The following is a 16,824-nucleotide window of genomic DNA, read 5'->3' on the forward strand; positions in this document are numbered from 1 at the left end:
GCTGTGTAAATTAGCTCGATGACATTTGTGGCACCGGGGAAAAAGGCACAGAGTGAGACGTCTTATATTTTGTCCCAGCTCGGCAGCACCTTTCAATTTGTCCCGCCATCTACAGCCAAGAAAGGTAACTGCAGCAACCAGAGGTAAAGAGGGATGTCCTCTAGGAATACCCTCAGTAAGCTTGTAGCATAGTTTCAGATCAAGTACACTCAAATCCTCCACTACTGTCAGGGTACAGGTTGTATGAGAACACCATTCACTGTTGAGTATCACAGGTATTATCTTAATGTCCTTATCTGTTATTTGAGTTAGGGACTTTATAGTATCAAAAAAATGAAATGACTCCAAATAAATTTCCCAGATAAAGCCTTGAGGTTTAAAGGCTTTATCAGTTCGCTATATCTACATTACTGAAAAAGTATATGCACATGTATTCCCCTAAAATGTGACGAGCAGGAATCAGTTAAGCATCATATGTATTCAACTTATGAAGGGTTTTAATTTTCAACATACACAACTAAAATGCAACATAGTGTGAGAGACATTTAATTTAAAAAAATGTGCAAAATTACTACAAAAATGAAATTGTGTGTGGAAATCTACAGACCCTGTTTTTAATAAATACAACATTTGGCTCCAGTGTATTCATGGTGCTCCACAGGAGAATGCTTTCATCAGTCGTCATGGTGGCAAATGTAATAATCTCAGGGCAGGAACTTCTCCAAAGTGTAACACAGTAAGCACAGAGGCTGTAGCCTGTGCAAAGTGTTAGGGTTGAGTTTATTGTCAGTGGAGATGAAGAGTCCTGCTGGTATGAAAGAGACTTTGGTTGTACCTCTCTCTACCCTCACTGGCAGGATTGGAAGTGAGGCGATCAGTCTGTTATGTCCCAAACGAACTCAGGAAAAAGGTGTTCTGCTCATTTCCCCCTAATCAGGTTGGCTTCATCTGTATTAAAGATAGGAAATAGAGAGTGAGGCCGAATCAAATTCACCATGTAGTCTGTGGTTTATGCCATCTGCTGTACACAGGAAGACATTAGCTGCACTGTATCAGGTGTTAAATCTTACTAGCATAGTCCTCTGGGGTCATGGGCTGAGCGATGACCCGTCTCAGTGCCTCCAGCCACTCCCTCTGCTCCTGCTCCTGCTCACACTGGAACACAAACTGCCTGCCTGGAGTCTGCAGGGTGATGCCACAGCGCCACCGGCCCCCCCTCGAGGTCTTGCCACTGCTCTCTGAGACCGAGTAGCTGTGGCTCTCGGTGCCAATGAAGACGGCGCCGCGCTCTGTAGCATCCTGGACAAACATGGGACGAGCATTATAAAAGCATAATAACAACAACATGGGTGTAATAAATTAGTCCAACATGGGTTGAAACGTTTGCACATTTCGCCCTTTTCACCTTTGCACCAGAAAATAAGCCAAGGACAGTTTTTCAAGATGCAGCTCAACCCATGTCTACCATGTAGTCAATTACACACAACATGTCTTGTTTTATATCAGGCTAATATCTGCAAATGATTAAAACAACAACATTTCCCCAGAAACTTTGTCTTCCTCCAAAATGACACAATTTGTTTGAATCCAAACTCCTTTACAACTGACTGTCAGAGTTATCTCTGAATATTCAAATAAGAATTACACAAAATCTGTCGTTTTTTTTATGTATTTTTGGAATCACTTTGATCATAAAATGTAGACTTTCAGACATATTCTGTGTTCTTTACCAGTGGAGTTTTGAAATACAGAAGTTTTCTGTTCATCGAGCACAGCGTGAACCACCTTTTCTTGAACGGCTCTCGTTGCTGAAAACACACACACGCAATCACAGGTGGAAAAAAAGACAAGCAGGAAGACAAAGAAAGAAAGTCAGACAGATAGAATAAAGAAAGAAAGAAAGAAAGGAATTCGTTTTTCAGATGTACCAAACGTAAGCAAATCCAATTCATGTTTGTATTAATATATGTGACGGACCGTCGGGCCGGTTTTCTCCATGTATCCCTCCTTCAGGCAGTGTTTTGTCAACTGAGGTATAAACTGTGTAAAGAAACACAGGTCATATTGTTAACTGGACAAAAGTTGCAGTTCAAAATGTATCTGAGTTGAATCCTGATGAGAAATGTTCTCACGTCACTGTCTTGAAGGGTGGGATGTTTCTTCTGGAGGTAAGCCAAGCGGGTTGCCCGGATAGCATTGAATAAGGATACAATGACCTGTAGCATAAGGCATCAGACAAAGGGCAGTGAATGACAAAGTCTAGTACTGTACGTGACCTGCGACCATGCGTTGTCTGGACAGCTTCAGTCGTTTTAAGGGGTCAGTTTGAGAGGGTCAGCTAAATGGTGTTAAAAGGTAAGCGGGTCTACACATGCACTGACTGGTGTCCGTGCTGCAGACTTCGATTGCTGCATTTGCTGACACACGTCATCTATCTGTCACTCACATGTGGAGGTCAAACAACACTGGGCTCCAGCAGCTGAGCTCACCTGCCCGTTCTCATGGTAGACAAATAGATTCCTCATGCGTTCGTCCTGCAGGTAGGATATCTGCAGGCCGTGAGCATGGCCGATCTTCTCCTGCTGGAAAACGGCGTTCAGATCCTTCATGCTGATGACCGCTTTGGGAACCTTGGACTTTTTTTTAAGGAGAAAGTTGAGGGAGGGGTTTAAAGATTAGAATTCAACAGTTCTTATGCTCATCAGACAGAAATGTAGACAACGATACGGCAACTGAACTACTCACGTCCTCTTTCGTGAAGTATCTGAGGGTGAAGTCTTTCTGGGACAAAAGAAAGTTCCTCTTGAGAAACTGCTTGTTGTCTTTGCCTTTCTTCATTAGTGTTGACTCAAACAGATCTGGATCGGATACATCAAATGAATATGATTGGTATAGAAAACAAGTATATCTTCCTGTTTGTATAACGGAAGGATTATTACCTGAACAATAACCTTGTTGAAAGTAGGTCTTTTCTCCGGTGAATTCTCTTCTTTCATACTTTGCACGGATCCATTGATCCTTGAGAACTCTAAGAGCAAGCACAAAACACCCATCAATGTTTCCTCATGGATGAAACACAAGCCACTGAAAACCTTTTGACCTGACATTGATGAATGAATAGAACTCATACTGTCTATGGTAGAGGGGCTACACCACAGCACCCAACCCTCATTGGTTGTTCCTCTTTCCGTGTGCAACAGGCGCGCTGCCATTCATAGTATTTGTTGAGTCTTAACCTTTCACTTCCACAGAGCTAATGGGGCGAGCGGTTGGTGCCCGCGGTCACTCACATGCAGTCTTTTTGCTGCGGGCGGTAGAAAAAGGCTGGGACACACTTCTCGAAAGTGGCTTTGGCAGCAGAGTTCCCCTTCTCCCGCATGAACTGAAACCAGAGATTTCCAAAAGAAAAAAGGTCAGAAGAAGTCAACTGATATTCAGAGCTGGGCAGCTAATTTGGGATTTCCTGCTTTGCTTTTGCAAGATGCAACTCGTGAGATTAGAAACAATCTGAAAACCAGACCTCAGCTATGTAGTGTTCCAAAAACTCAAAATTCAAAGGTTTTATTTGCTACATGCTCATTCATGTGGGGAAAGTCAGAGTGATGTACCCCTGAGGCAATGCTAGTGTATAGAAAAAGAATACGCATGAAAACAATTGGAAAAAACAATAACTATGAACACGTATAATATGTCTATAAATGACAAAATGTGCAATATACAAAAATTAAAATAGAATAAACAAGAAAGGCAAATAGTTGATCAAACCTCCTCCAAGGCCCAACAGTCCCCTCATGAAACCACATTTAAATTCACCATAGATTTTGATCTGCACCAACTTGCACACACCTATAAATAACATTTCCCTAAATATGCCTGATTTGTCCATGAATGATTCTCTGAGAAATTAAGACAAATTCTGAAAAACACCGTATCTCTTAATGTTAAAGAAAGTGAAAAATGTATCCTGGATCCAGCCCCTAATTGGATCATCACCAAATTTTGATGGGTTCTTCCCCGACCCATTCCACATCCTTCCACCTAGTTGCACGATAATCTGTGCAGTAGTTTTTGGGTAATCCTGTTCACAAACAAACAAACCAGCCAACAAACAGGAGTGACAGCATAACCTCCTTGGCTGAGGGATTAATAAATACCTGTTATAGCTGTAAATAGCCACTAAAAGATGAATTCAAACTATACAAACCACCTCTACTAGGGAATCTTCCCAGAGATCCAGACGTACGGATTTGACTCTGCTGACGGCGGGTAAATTACGATGCATCCCCGAGCAGTTCAGACACACAAAGATACCGAGAGTGTACGAGGCCCAGTCCGGCTCTGTAGGCACAATATTTGCTTTGTTAGAGGGAACTTCAAATACAGTGTGAGTCATGATTACAGCCCACAGGGACATACTATTGTTTCAAATGTGGACTCTAAATCACAAATATGTTAATAAACTGAAGTAGATCTGAAATAGATCCGAGTAGTTAAGATTTATTTTTGTCTTCCAAATCCACATTTTATGTCTCTCTTTCAATGTTTTAGCTGTTGTTGGTTTTAATGGTGAAAATGTGATGTGAGTTATAGGAGGAACAATGAGGTTATTTCCATAGAAAACACAGCAACTCCACTTCCCCTCATGGAGGTTTTTGATTAAACGTGACTTGGTAAAAAAACATTATGTTGGACATACTTTAACAAACAACATCACGTGGCTCTGTGGTTCAAGTTGTTTACCATTTATCACATGTAATGTATATATAGAAAACATCTATCGCTCAAAAAGTAAAAAAATCAAACATTAAACAACAATGCTGATGTACAGATTTTGGTTATGAATATTGTTCAGTGTACTCACCAGGAGCTCCGCAGTCAGCACACACCTTGTTACCCGGCTGTCGCATCAACTCCAGCAGGATTTTGTTGTTTCTCTCCAGAGATGCCATAGGTGCCGATATATCTAGTTTCTCTTCCGTTAGAGTAGAGTCCCACCAAAAGATCTGCTACGTATTAACTTCATGTTGACTGTACACAGTTCAGGGTGCAGAGCGGCTCTCTTCTGTGGCCAGTCGGAAAAAAAAAAAGACTTTCTTCTCACTGCCAGCATTTCCTCTTAAAAGCACAGCATCATGCAGTTTATTGTTCTGCACACAAACGCAGAGCTCCAGAAATAACAGAGAAAGGAAGTGAAACAGGGCGATCGACTTCCAGTATCAGGCTGATGGAGTTGGATGAATAGTTCGTAGAAAAGGTGTCTACATGTTGAGAGATGTTGATTCTACTGCAAATATAGAACTTCTTTGAATAAAGTTGTTTGTTAAAGCATATTTTGCAGCTTATACATATTACGCATATTAACAACATTTATTATTGAAAACTGTATTCAAAGCATTAATATTACTCCTTTGTAAACTGTAAAAATCTTGATTTTAAACCCGTTGATGGATGTGATGTTGTACAGGTCCTATGAATCTGGTATGTAGATACTTGTTATGTGTGATTTGAGACGTCTTCTTAAAATCTTTGTAGATGACCGTGCTTGACTGTAACATCTCTGACTTTCTTGATAAGCTTTAGTGCACTTGTTTAGGATAAATAATAATATATTTATATCATAATTAATGAAACAATTAATTCTTATCATAATTAATATGTTGCAGCACTCAGAACAGCCCTGCTACAGTTGTTCTGTTCTGTTCCACCCTGCACACTGAAAGCACTCATTCCAGATTAATCATATTTATTTGTATATTACCTCATCACAACATACAACATTTTGTATAGGACATTTGATCCTTTTGTCAAATATGTAAAAATGTAATATACCACACAATGTCTGACTTCAATTGACTCCATGTTGCACTTGTTTCATTAAAGGCAAGAAGCAAATTAATGTAATATCATTTTAAATAAAAAAAATTTAAAATATAGAAAAACCTATACACAACGTGAAGTACTGCAGATGAATTAAACTTCATGTACTTCACTACCTGAATGCAATTACACTACAGACTCCTATACAGTAGATGGCGCTATGCAGCTCTAACAACAGAAGACAAAGTAGCAGCACCCGGAACTGATCGCAGCGGTGTTGTTGTTTCCACCGGTCGGTTTTAACGCGCCGGACAACAACCGGAGGGCAAATGTGTCCAACCGGTACAATGTTGTAGAAACGACCGATTATTTTTTGAATTAACGACGATGTGGGTCGCGAGACGGTTTTTGTCATCGGTCGCTCAGAGAAGTAATTTTTTTTACAAATGTTAAAAATAGTTTTACTCATTGTGTACATTAATCTCAATCTACAGTCCAAACGTTAAGCTAATTTTGACTCTGCTAGCTGAAAATGCTAATATAAACCTTTTATTCACAGTGACATGTCCATAGTTTTATGTCTCTTTTTTAGAGTCGTTGGTTTGGAAACATGTGTTTGACAAGTTCAACAGTATCTCACAGGAAGTCTCTGTCCTCACTGGTGTAGAGTCCCCTCTTTCTAAAGGTTTTATTCAGTCTGAACAATCCGAACCATCTCCTCCATGTCCTCCGCAGGTCGGTACACGGGTCAGTCTGGTCTGTTCCGCCGCCCGAAGCACGGCTCCCTCCCCGAGCTGGAGCTGCGGTACCTGCAGTGCACATGCTGCTGGAGGAGCCGGGTCCCCGTGGCCGGCTTCGAGACCCTGAACACCATCATCTCCGCCGCCGCCGAGCCCTGCAAGGAGGACCCCGGCAGGCCCCTGGACGCCTTCTACACCTCCGAGCAACGGGACGCCATCCTCCAGCTGCTCAACAACGCCCCCCCGGCGGAGCTGGCCAGCGTCAAGCTCCTCCGGGGCCGCAAGTCGCTCAACATCGTGGAGTACAGGACTAAACACGGACCCTTCCGAACCCTGGAGAGTTTGGTGAACGTGCCGCTGCTGAAGCACAAGAGCGCCGTCATCGTCTTCAACTCCATCCTCCACCCGGTCAAGAAGGAGAGGAAAGTGAGGATCCAGCTGGCCAAGTTCATCCGGCCGGAGGTGGACAGGTCCTGGCTGGAGGTGAGCTCCCGATACCGTGGGTCGGCTGGGCAGGTTCACATCCCAGTGTTCATGCTGGTGTCTACTGGGAACCCTACAAACCAAACACTGCTGCTCCAGTCTGTTCACGTGTTGACATCTACAGACAGTGAATGCAAATGCTGACTTAATTTGATGAGCAGGACATTTAAGTGATGCTATAATATGGGATGATTCATTATTTTATTTGTGTAATGATATGGGCCTCTGAATCTGATGTAAAGCCATAATAATAATTCCTAGTCACTAGATCTTTGCCCAGACAACAGGAGTCGTGTGTTGAACAATATTATCCAACACAATCCTTTATTAGTCCCAACAAGGGGAAATTTACAATATTACAGCAGCAGTAGTCAAAAATAGGCATTAGTAAGTGATAAGTAACATGCCATACCTAGGTGTAAGAACATAAAAAATATAGAAAAATATAAATGGAATAAAAACTAATATATACAGTGTAAAAAAACAAGAAAGAATATGTACTGTGTGAGGATATATTCAGTGAATGGATTGCACATGAAACATTGTATTGCACGGTTCTTTCTTGACCCATGCCCTGTCCTTTCAAGTTTCATGGGAATCTGTTAAGTAATTTTTGCGTAATCCTGCTGACAGGGGCGAAACCATTACCACCTTGGTTAGAGGAAATGAGAGTACCTGTTCTTTAAAAATAGATCCAGTGGAGTTCCAGAGACTTTGTAGAATCCATAACTAGGAGCACTGAAGCTGCTCTGACTTGTAGAATGATGCTCCATACATTGGTCTCTGCCTGAGATACAAGTTTAACACAAATCTGTTCCTGCTCGTTGGGCGACTCTCGTCAAGTCATGATGTGCGTCAGCATGATCGTGTTAGTTTCAGGTTTCATCTCGTTTCATTTGTCAAACAAAATGTTGAACGTGAATAGAAAAAGCAGCAGATTTTACTACCACCTGTCATAACTCTGTATTTGTTGATACAGGATGCCAGCTCCATAGTGTCAATAATATGCGGGACTAATAAAATCGCCTGGGCACATGTGGACCGTGGGATGATCGTACAGGATTGGCAACAACTGGAGTGTCCCAATTTCTTGAGGGGAACCTACATAGCTTCTTCTTACTTGAATGATGTGAGTATGGAGTCCATGATATTGTCATTTCACACTGGTTAGATGAATGATGCAGAGGTTTTGTGGTGAGGCTTGTTTTATTCATGTTTGGGTGAAACTCACAGTACAGACTCTAATCCCACTTCCTGCCAACAGGTTTCCACAGTTGTGTCGCTCCTCCCGTCTGCTGACTTCTACATTATAGAGAAATCCTCGATCTCAGTGCAGAATACTGCCCTGTTCCCCATCATGGCTCACATGAGGACAGTGGAGGCCATCCTGTTTGCTCTGCTGGAGCCTAAGCACTCGGAGCCAGAGACTAACATTCCTCCCAGGTGAGAAAAAGTGACTTCATGTCAATAATGACTCCTTAAATTCAAAATACACCAAATAGAGCATTTAATATCAAACATGCTTTACTTAAACTTTAGCTAAGTCACTTATCTCAGTCACTAACAACAGAATTCCCTCCTTTATTTTCTTTCTTCCTGTGCAGAGTGTTAAACATGATGCGAACTGCTGTGGGACGCCACTTTGGACTCATGGTGGGCGAGTCTCGGACCAGCGGCGCGCAGGCAGTGCGACAGCTGATGACCGAGTCTGTGACGCAGAAGCTTCCCAGGATAAACTTTCCCCCGGAGCTGCTGGTCAAGTACAGGAACCACTTCCAGATTGGGAGCAGAAGAGGAGGAGAGGAGCTCTGCGACGCTCTCCTTCAGGCTGTAGCGTTTTTCGAGCTGCTCAGTGAATCTTCCAGTTAGCCGCCACCTGGACCGATATATGGTGGTGGTTGATGGTTTTTAAAGTATTGAATATCTACTGGTCACATAAAATGCTGCAGTACTGTTTTCAGGATGTTGAGCAGGATGGTCGCTGTCGTTCTTGTTCACCTGCTCCAACTACTTTCTGTGATGTTACCTTCTAATGTCTTGAGGACTTTCAAGTTGTTTCAAACTTTTTACAATTAAAAAAGAAAAATAATTAAACTCAGAAATCCATGTCTGCATTAAATACCTTTTCATTCTTTAAAAAAGGTGACGCCTAAAAATAATTTTACAAGATCGAGTTTATTTACAAAAATATTTATTTACTCTTCATGGTTGCACTGACATGTAAATAAAACATTGTTTCACATCTCAAGTGTGTAAAAATAAATTTTGTTCACAGTAAAATAAATACTGACAGGTATATAAAGTAGACTTTCCATTTTCTTCTTTAAGAGAAATCTTCTGCCAGGAGTTGAATGGTCGACTTTGACAGATCCAGGTGTATGTTCCTGAGGTAGTTCACACACGTACTGCTGGGAACAAAACACTTTATTTAGTAGACTATTGTTTGGAGGTAAAACGTCACATCCACCAGGCTAATTAAGGTATGATACATTTATCCAACATTAAATTTAGCAATAATTCAAATGGAATACTTGACTGATGACAATAGTTGGCTTGGACATAACAAATAAAAAAATCCCAACAGATTAAGTTATGTGAGGATTCAGCAGGGCCTGAGATACTTATGTCATTTGCCTTCCACTGTCAAAATCACTATAAATAAAGATGGGCAAAACCGCTCCAAAAGAAATCAAGCCAAAGCATCTCAATCGCCCCCTGGTGGCTGGCCAGTTTGGATTAGTAATTTGATGTTATAAAAACAGATTAATACGTCATGATTGACAGCTGAGACTGATTCCTGATTGGTCAAGCGTGTGCATCGGCAGGACCTCGATACCACTACTGGCTTCAAATGCACAAGATGGCAGTGTTCATATCCGGGATATTTTAGCTTCATTTCTGGATAGTGGGAGGAAGTGGAGACACATCATCCACCTCTATATACAGTCTATGGTCACACTATTATGGAAATCAAATAGGATTGTGTACATTAAAGCCTATCAAAAGTGAAATGTCACTATTTTAATTGAATAATTGTAGAGCTGTGTTGAGTGTGGTTCACCTGTTTGGCTCCTCTTCCTGCTGCTGTGCTCTGTGAGAGCGACAGATGGAGCGGAGGACCGGCATGTAGTCCACACAGACGGCTCGTCTGTTCCCCAGCAGGCTGAAAGATTCACTGCTGAGCACCTTCCTGCTCAAATCATACCTCCTGTGGGACACACTGGAACGAGAGGAGAAGTGGGTTATGGTGGAAAACAAGATATTTTTGTTTTGGCTGTTCTAGATTCTAGAAAAATAAGGTAAGCGATTCAGGTTTTTGTGAATAAATGCATGGTTAGGAAAAACCTGGTCATATATTTGGTGAAAAGCATCCACATGGATCTCCTGAAATCTGACATCCAAATGACTCCTATATCAGTCCTGTTACAAACTGAAATGCCAGACAGTAAACAATCTGAATCAGTATTCAGGGACTTGAGATGGAAGAGAGACTTACCTTGTACCACACAGAGGTTGAAAACTAAACCTGAGGCTCTGTCTTTTGGGAGGTGCTGGGAACGCCACTCTCTCCACCAGCCTCTCCCACCTTTCGCCCCCCAGCTCATGTCTTTGTTTTTGGGCTTCGGTCCACGCCTGAGACACTCGCCACCAGCATCTGTGACACCCCAAGCCCTCAGCAGCAGCCTTAATATCCAACAGCCTCTCGTGGCTCCAGCTGCCACCCTCCTCCTCCTCCTCGTTGCTCTCATCCAACAAGCCGTCCTTTATCTCTGCTCCCGTCCAGACAAACGCCTCAGGGCTGCATGAGCCTGAATAGAGTGGCGCTGCAGCTGGAAGCGAGATGTCAAGGTACGACATGAGGTCAAAGAAGTCGGTCAGGGCGTCTAAACAGGCGTCTGATATTTGTTCAGTCTTGTCACTTGAACTAGGGATTCTGGAATGAACCCCTTGTAATAATAATGAGGTTCTTTGAGGTTTTTGTTTTAAAGTGGATGTTGTCTCAAACACTGTTGCAGTATATTTCCTTCTACTAAGTCTGGACATATTCCTGAAAGGTTTCCTGTCGGTCGCTGACGCCTTTGGACTGACATCTCCTTTGAGCTGCAGGACTCGAGGATCACTGTGAGGGGGTGCCAGCTCCCTCTGTAGCCCAGAACAAGTCATCTTCTCCAGGTGCTGGCCCGACGTTCTGTTGGGTAGAAGGAGCTCCAGGTTGTTGTAGAGAAGAGGCTCACCTCCTCTCCAGCTCTCAGATAAGAGCCTCAGCAGCTTGTTCATGTCTGTTTCAGACCAGCGCCGACACTGAAGAGTCAGAGACAAGGGATTGAGAAAATGATTTATTGGGGAAAAAAACCTTGTTAAGTGTATGTAGAGACATGATTACTTGCCTTTAGAAGGTTCAGCAGTTTCTTTTGGGTGACAGGTTGGAGACCTAGCATGGCGGCTGTGCAGCTCGTGTCCCATGGAGGAAGACTGGAATCTAAATGATCTCCATCCTCAGCAGCATATGAGTCTAGATTGGGAAATATGCGAAAATTCCGCCAAACAGGTACTGGTATTGATAATTTGTGGTAGCAAAATCCACGTACATAAGGCGGCCAGATTGTGAATGATCTAGAGTAACTTACACTGTACACGAATAGGCTCCTTACAGCCTCCACTCTGAGCTGCCTGCCCTCCACCACTGAGTGCCCAGAGCTGCAGCTGCAGCAGGCAGCGTCTGACGTCTCCACATGTGTGTCTGAGGAGGCTCCTGACATCGTCCAACTCCAGTGGCACATTCTGAGACAAACACACCAGCTGCAGGTAGCTACACACGCTCACCTCGGGACAGAAGGAGTATGCTTATGAAAAAGTGGGTCACTTCAGCTCCGAAGATTCTGCACATGTGGGACACTGAGTGGACAGTTATATAATACAAACACAAAGTGTGGAGTCGTGTTTCACGCTGAAGTTGCACAAGACTGTAGAGAATAGAGTTTGCCTTACAACTGATGGGGTTCTGAAAAGGATTTCCTCCAAGCTGCAGCTGAATCTCTCTCTGAACAAAGGATCTAATGGGGACATTCAGTTTTCATCACAACTCGTCTTCAGATCAAATTTATTCATAGTCGAACAATGTTTGCTTTTACCATTGGTGGTCAGAATGACTGGTCTTTTAGTCGTTGCCATGAAAGACTTGATGGCTCCGAGGAAACCAACATCGTCGTCAAATATAACATCGACCTGCGGGAGAAGATGAACGAATCAAACCAGAACAAACATGGGTTACATGCAGCACATGCAGTGTTATATCTGTTAGTGTCTTTACCTCTTCAAACAGAATGAGTGATGTGGCCTTCTTTTTGCTCGGTGTCACCGTTTGATCGCTGCCTGGTGATGAGAATTTCTTGCCGTCTTGTTTCTCAAGCGGCGTTGGGCCACCAAAATGTAAGTGATCTGCTTTTGCCGTCATCTTGAAGTAATTGGTCAAAGTGACTGCGGCTGGATTTGATTTTCCTTTGAGACCAGAGCGGCCAACGTTCTTCTTTTTTGAGGTAGAGGTGACATTTTTAGGAGGCACTGGTTTTCCTGCTAAATTTATGAAAATATCTATTAAAATATGTTTATATAAACAATACAATAACTGTACTGATCTATATTTAAACTTGACACAATGAAGTTTTAACTTTCACAACACAGTCATCGTTGCAAGCTTTTCTAAGTAAGACATTATGTTTCAGTATTAAAACTGTAATGAAGACCCTGTCTCCCTCCATCTCTCACCAGGTAAGGTGTCAGCTTTAGGAGTGCTGGTGTTGTAGTTGTTGAGATAAGCTGGTTTCAGAGGATCTTTGCCAGACGTCTCCACCAAGTAGGACTGGGTGGCCTCCTTCAGCTGGGACAGAACATGGCGGCCGCTGCGCTGTGAGGAGCAGTTCACCTCGAACACCTTTGATTGAAAAGTTAAAACCAACATTAAATGAGTATAATACTCATGGTACTCAGGTGATTACTTGTCATGAAAGACTAGTAAATGGTGAGCGTGATTTGGTCCTAGCGAGAGTCACAAATATCAATGTTAGCTTAAGCAAATCAATTTTATAAACAGTTCAATTTGAAATGTTCCCTCTGACGTGACTTAACCTTTAGAACATGCAGTTGTGATTGTTGATTCTTTACGACTGATCTGAAATTCTCAATCTTCTCGAATCAGACAAAAGTCAAATGAGGCAGAAATTCAATGAGCTACTAGAGCATAAATACAAAAGTAGATATAAGTAAGTTGCTCATCTGTGAGTAACATATTTCTGTCAGAACGAAGAAAATACATGTTGTGTTTAATCTCAGGTGAACCAGATATCTGAGATTTACTAAACGTATGCAGCCATTTCAATGCATTAGTCATATTGTTAAGTGGTTCCATAAATAATATGTATATATTATTTATACTAATCGATCTATAAATATTTTTGTGAGCTTTTTAAACTATTTTTTTCCCATTATTGTAGGTTATTATTTTTTGTCAACTTTCGTTTGGGAAAGTGCAAGTGTAACAGTTTGTACTTAGTGGTGACTGAATAAATAATCAGACTTTTCCCCTAACCGAGATTCAGAGTTCAATGTTTTTTCTTAGCATGGTGAAAACTTAAAGATATGAATATGGATGCACTTATTATACTTTGACGTCTTGTTTTGAAAGATATTGGAGCTTTCTATAAATTCGGACCTTGAAGCCGAGCTCCTGAGCGCAGGCATACACCGAGGCAGTCTTCCCCACACCCGGAGGCCCTGTGATCAGCATGGTGTTACACAGTGGATCCTCTCTGTGGTCTTCCGCCACAGCCTCACCTTGGAAGTCTCCACAGTCCCACGAGTCTGCGAAGGACAGCGATTACTTTTCCAACCCCAAAAACTGTTCCCACCAATGGAAATCCTGTCATCAATATAAAATACTAGTCAAGAAAAATAAGGCTCTTAACAAATACGTGTTTATGGCTCATTAGAAGACACATCAAAAATCGGATCCATCAGTGAAGAAATAAGAACAAAAGTAACATGGGACAAATACCTGTGCTGTTATCTTCATCTCTCCTCTCCACCACCTTCCTCCTTTCATCACAGTCAGCTCTTAACTTCCATTTCTTCAACCAACTAAATTCCAGACAAAAAAAAAGAGAAAAAGTTGTGTTTACACTGATTTCAAGTGCATTGTGTTCGGAAGCTAATGAACAAAATTCACCTCTGTAATTTATTCACTGAGCCACAGTTGCCGATGACTTCACTTGAATGCTGAGGACTGTACTTGTCTGTCCAGAGAACATCCTCATAGCTGGCTTCTGGACAAATGGATAAAAAGTTCGTTTTCTGTTAGTAAAAGGCTGAAGCACATGCCTTGGGAATACAGATCCATCCGTGCACGAGAAGGTGTACCTCTGTGGAGAACGTCATGGATTATTGGTGACCGGCCGTCAGATTCGGAGTGATTTATCCATTCAGAGTTCAGCTCAGGGTTATTCACCAAGACTGTTGGACTCCCACTCCTCTGCTTCAGTCTGTGAGAGCGGCTCAGCTTACTGTTGCTGGGCTGCTTCCTCACAGCGGGGACGGTGCTCTCCGGGACGCCCTGTCCTGACAGGGCGTCCAAACCGACACATCTCAGACGCTTGGACACTCTCTCTGAGCTTTCACCTCCTCGTCTCCTCTTCTGTGGGGAGCTTGGATGCAGGGAGTTGTCTGTTTTGGTTTAGAGTAGAGGGGCATTCCACTTGAATTGCATGAATGGACATGTAAAACTGTTTATAGGATTTTTTAAAAAACAATAAACTCAGGGTGCTACCTGAGTGTGGTGAGCAATATCCCTGGTGCTCTTTGGTGTGGGGATCCAAATAGTTTAGACAAGTTGAAGGAATTTGAGGGACTCAATATGTTGGTAGGTTAAAAAGCCTTCAATATCTTGTGGCTACTGAAACATATCAACAATAATCAAGTGACTGCTTCACTTCTTTACTGATCATACGACCACCAGGGATAAAACAACCATTTTTATTGCTAACCCTGATGAAGGCTTTAATGGCTGTTAATATGATTTAGCTGAATCTCACCTGTGGATCCGAATCCCTGCAGACTGGTTTTCTTCTGCAAAGTGCTGAACACTGTTTGAACTGGAAACGCTGGGTTAGATGTTTTGATTTCTTCCAGGCGGCTGCGCAGAGATGAGGGGGACACATGTCGTCTCCTGGTAGACTGAAGATCCTCATCCTCCTCCAAGAGGTGAACTACTGGAGACAACCGATGCTGATGAGGAGGAAGAGGAAGAGGAGGAGGAGGAGGAGGCACTGGCGTCTGCAGCTTCTCTTCAGACTGACACAGGCAAGCATCACTGCTCACTTTCCTCTTGCTATGCAGCGGTGTACGTAAGAAAATGGGGGCGATTTTAACATCTTGCACGGAGCAGGTCTTCCTCTGATCCTGACGCGGTTGGACTTTTCTCTCGGAGACGCCTGCAGCAGCTGGAGTTGGTGAATCTCCCTCGTCGGAGCAGCTGGACACTGCTAATGCTAATGCTAACGTTATCACCTCGGTACTTCGTCCACTCGCTGGTTCTCTACACTTCTTGTTTCGTTTCAGTTTGTTTCGCATCGTAAAGAAACTCAAAGTCTGTCCGGAGGAATTTGAACTCTCGCGCTTGGCTGTCATGCATGGTGGACCCGTGACGTCAATTTGTGCGACGCTAAACTACGCTAAAACAACGTTTAAGTTACTTTTACACTGGCCCAGCTAACTAACTCTGTATGCTCACCATGTTCCCCATATATAAAAATGCTAACTCTACGGATAAATACAAAACACAGCGCAACATTTAACGGTTACTTATAAATCAAAATAAAATCCGAAGTGATTTGTAGTAACGTCACAAACATGCGCCAGGTTTTTGTAATAGCCAAGGATCGTCTATGTGCAGACAGATGCTCTTTCCTCGAGAGTGAACTGATCACTGCTCACATAAATCAACCACTACTCTAAAACAAACGGAAATTATAACAGTGATTTAAAAAAAAATTACAATTTTGCTTGTAAATATTTAAGTAATTTTCAAGGAAAACTTAAGTCTGCTCATACCAGCATTTCCAATATCAGGATTTGTTGTTTGTCCTCTTTATAACATCTTAAATGGGTTTGTAACTCTTTGCTAGTTTCCTGTTTTATTATAAGAGTAGTATTTCAGATATCATATGGAATATCATCATATAATCTTTTCAGGTTGTGTATGAGACACATCAGTGTCTGGGGTTTAATTTTAATCAAAAAGTTTGACAAACATTTCTTTTATTGCTCTTACTCCCGAAAAGGTGAACATCTTTTGACTTATCAAACTAGAGAATAATTTACCTTGAACGTGACAAGTTATTCTTTACCTCATAAGCAGCAGTTGACAAATATAGAATCAACTCAAAAGGTCACTTACTCTCTTGTTCTTGAGGTTTGGACAGTGACAGGCTTACTGTCACTAAGGTGATGAGGACAGGGTGATGCAGTCAAAAGCTCCAGAACAAGGGATTTTCAACTTGAGATTGTTTTGTTGACAGATTATTCTTTTCAGTCATTTCCTGGACTGAAAAATAAAAGGTTTCCTTTTAAATCTGATATATAGATAATGTCTTGTATAAAGTGCTTATGTAAAGCAATATCCAGAGTTTTTTTAGCCCTGAGGGACTTGTGTTATTCAGACTGGAATAACAAGGTAGAGGAGGAGACAGGACTGAAAGATTGTAATGTTTTGTATCATGTCCAGAAATCAATC

General features: G+C 42.2%; 3 protein-coding genes across 8 annotated transcripts; 1 reads left to right on the top strand and 2 right to left on the bottom strand.

Annotated features, from left to right (window-relative positions):
• Positions 1–709: 709 nt before the first annotated feature.
• LOC117768065 (arf-GAP with dual PH domain-containing protein 2-like) lies at positions 710–5,116 on the bottom strand. Its single transcript, XM_034596148.1, has 11 exons — positions 4,862–5,116; positions 4,208–4,338; positions 3,291–3,382; positions 2,940–3,028; positions 2,746–2,858; positions 2,490–2,636; positions 2,133–2,216; positions 1,978–2,040; positions 1,731–1,808; positions 1,071–1,299; positions 710–948 (listed from the first exon to the last, which is right to left on the bottom strand). Exons 1-11 carry the CDS (start codon positions 4,947–4,949, stop codon positions 920–922), a joined length of 1,143 nt encoding a protein of 380 aa, XP_034452039.1. The 5' UTR covers positions 4,950–5,116; the 3' UTR covers positions 710–919.
• Positions 5,117–6,091: 975 nt separating this feature from the next.
• Positions 6,092–9,345, top strand: tefm (transcription elongation factor, mitochondrial). The gene is made up of 5 exons (XM_034583805.1): positions 6,092–6,247; positions 6,553–7,040; positions 8,020–8,169; positions 8,305–8,483; positions 8,645–9,345. The coding sequence occupies exons 1-5, from the start codon at positions 6,205–6,207 to the stop codon at positions 8,907–8,909; spliced, it is 1,125 nt and encodes a 374-aa protein (XP_034439696.1). The 5' UTR covers positions 6,092–6,204; the 3' UTR covers positions 8,910–9,345.
• Positions 9,110–16,055, bottom strand: atad5b (ATPase family AAA domain containing 5b). 6 transcript variants are annotated; one of them, XM_034583719.1, is made up of 15 exons: positions 15,125–16,055; positions 14,860–14,889; positions 14,454–14,756; positions 14,263–14,359; positions 14,092–14,174; positions 13,750–13,898; positions 12,807–12,972; positions 12,352–12,614; positions 12,173–12,266; positions 12,030–12,094; positions 11,669–11,864; positions 11,429–11,553; positions 10,537–11,342; positions 10,102–10,260; positions 9,110–9,448 (listed from the first exon to the last, which is right to left on the bottom strand). In XM_034583719.1, exons 1-15 carry the CDS (start codon positions 15,717–15,719, stop codon positions 9,364–9,366), a joined length of 3,216 nt encoding a protein of 1,071 aa, XP_034439610.1. In that variant the 5' UTR covers positions 15,720–16,055; the 3' UTR covers positions 9,110–9,363. The 6 variants fall into 6 exon arrangements, with proteins under 6 accessions (XP_034439610.1, XP_034439598.1, XP_034439604.1 ...); XM_034583707.1 differs by having other exon boundaries at positions 14,263–14,356; positions 14,860–14,940; XM_034583713.1 differs by having other exon boundaries at positions 9,110–9,445; positions 14,860–14,940.
• Positions 16,056–16,824: the final 769 nt, after the last annotated feature.

Source organism: Hippoglossus hippoglossus, chromosome 1, assembly GCF_009819705.1.
Source record: "Hippoglossus hippoglossus isolate fHipHip1 chromosome 1, fHipHip1.pri, whole genome shotgun sequence".
NCBI classification, from domain to species: Eukaryota; Metazoa; Chordata; class Actinopteri; order Pleuronectiformes; family Pleuronectidae; genus Hippoglossus; species Hippoglossus hippoglossus.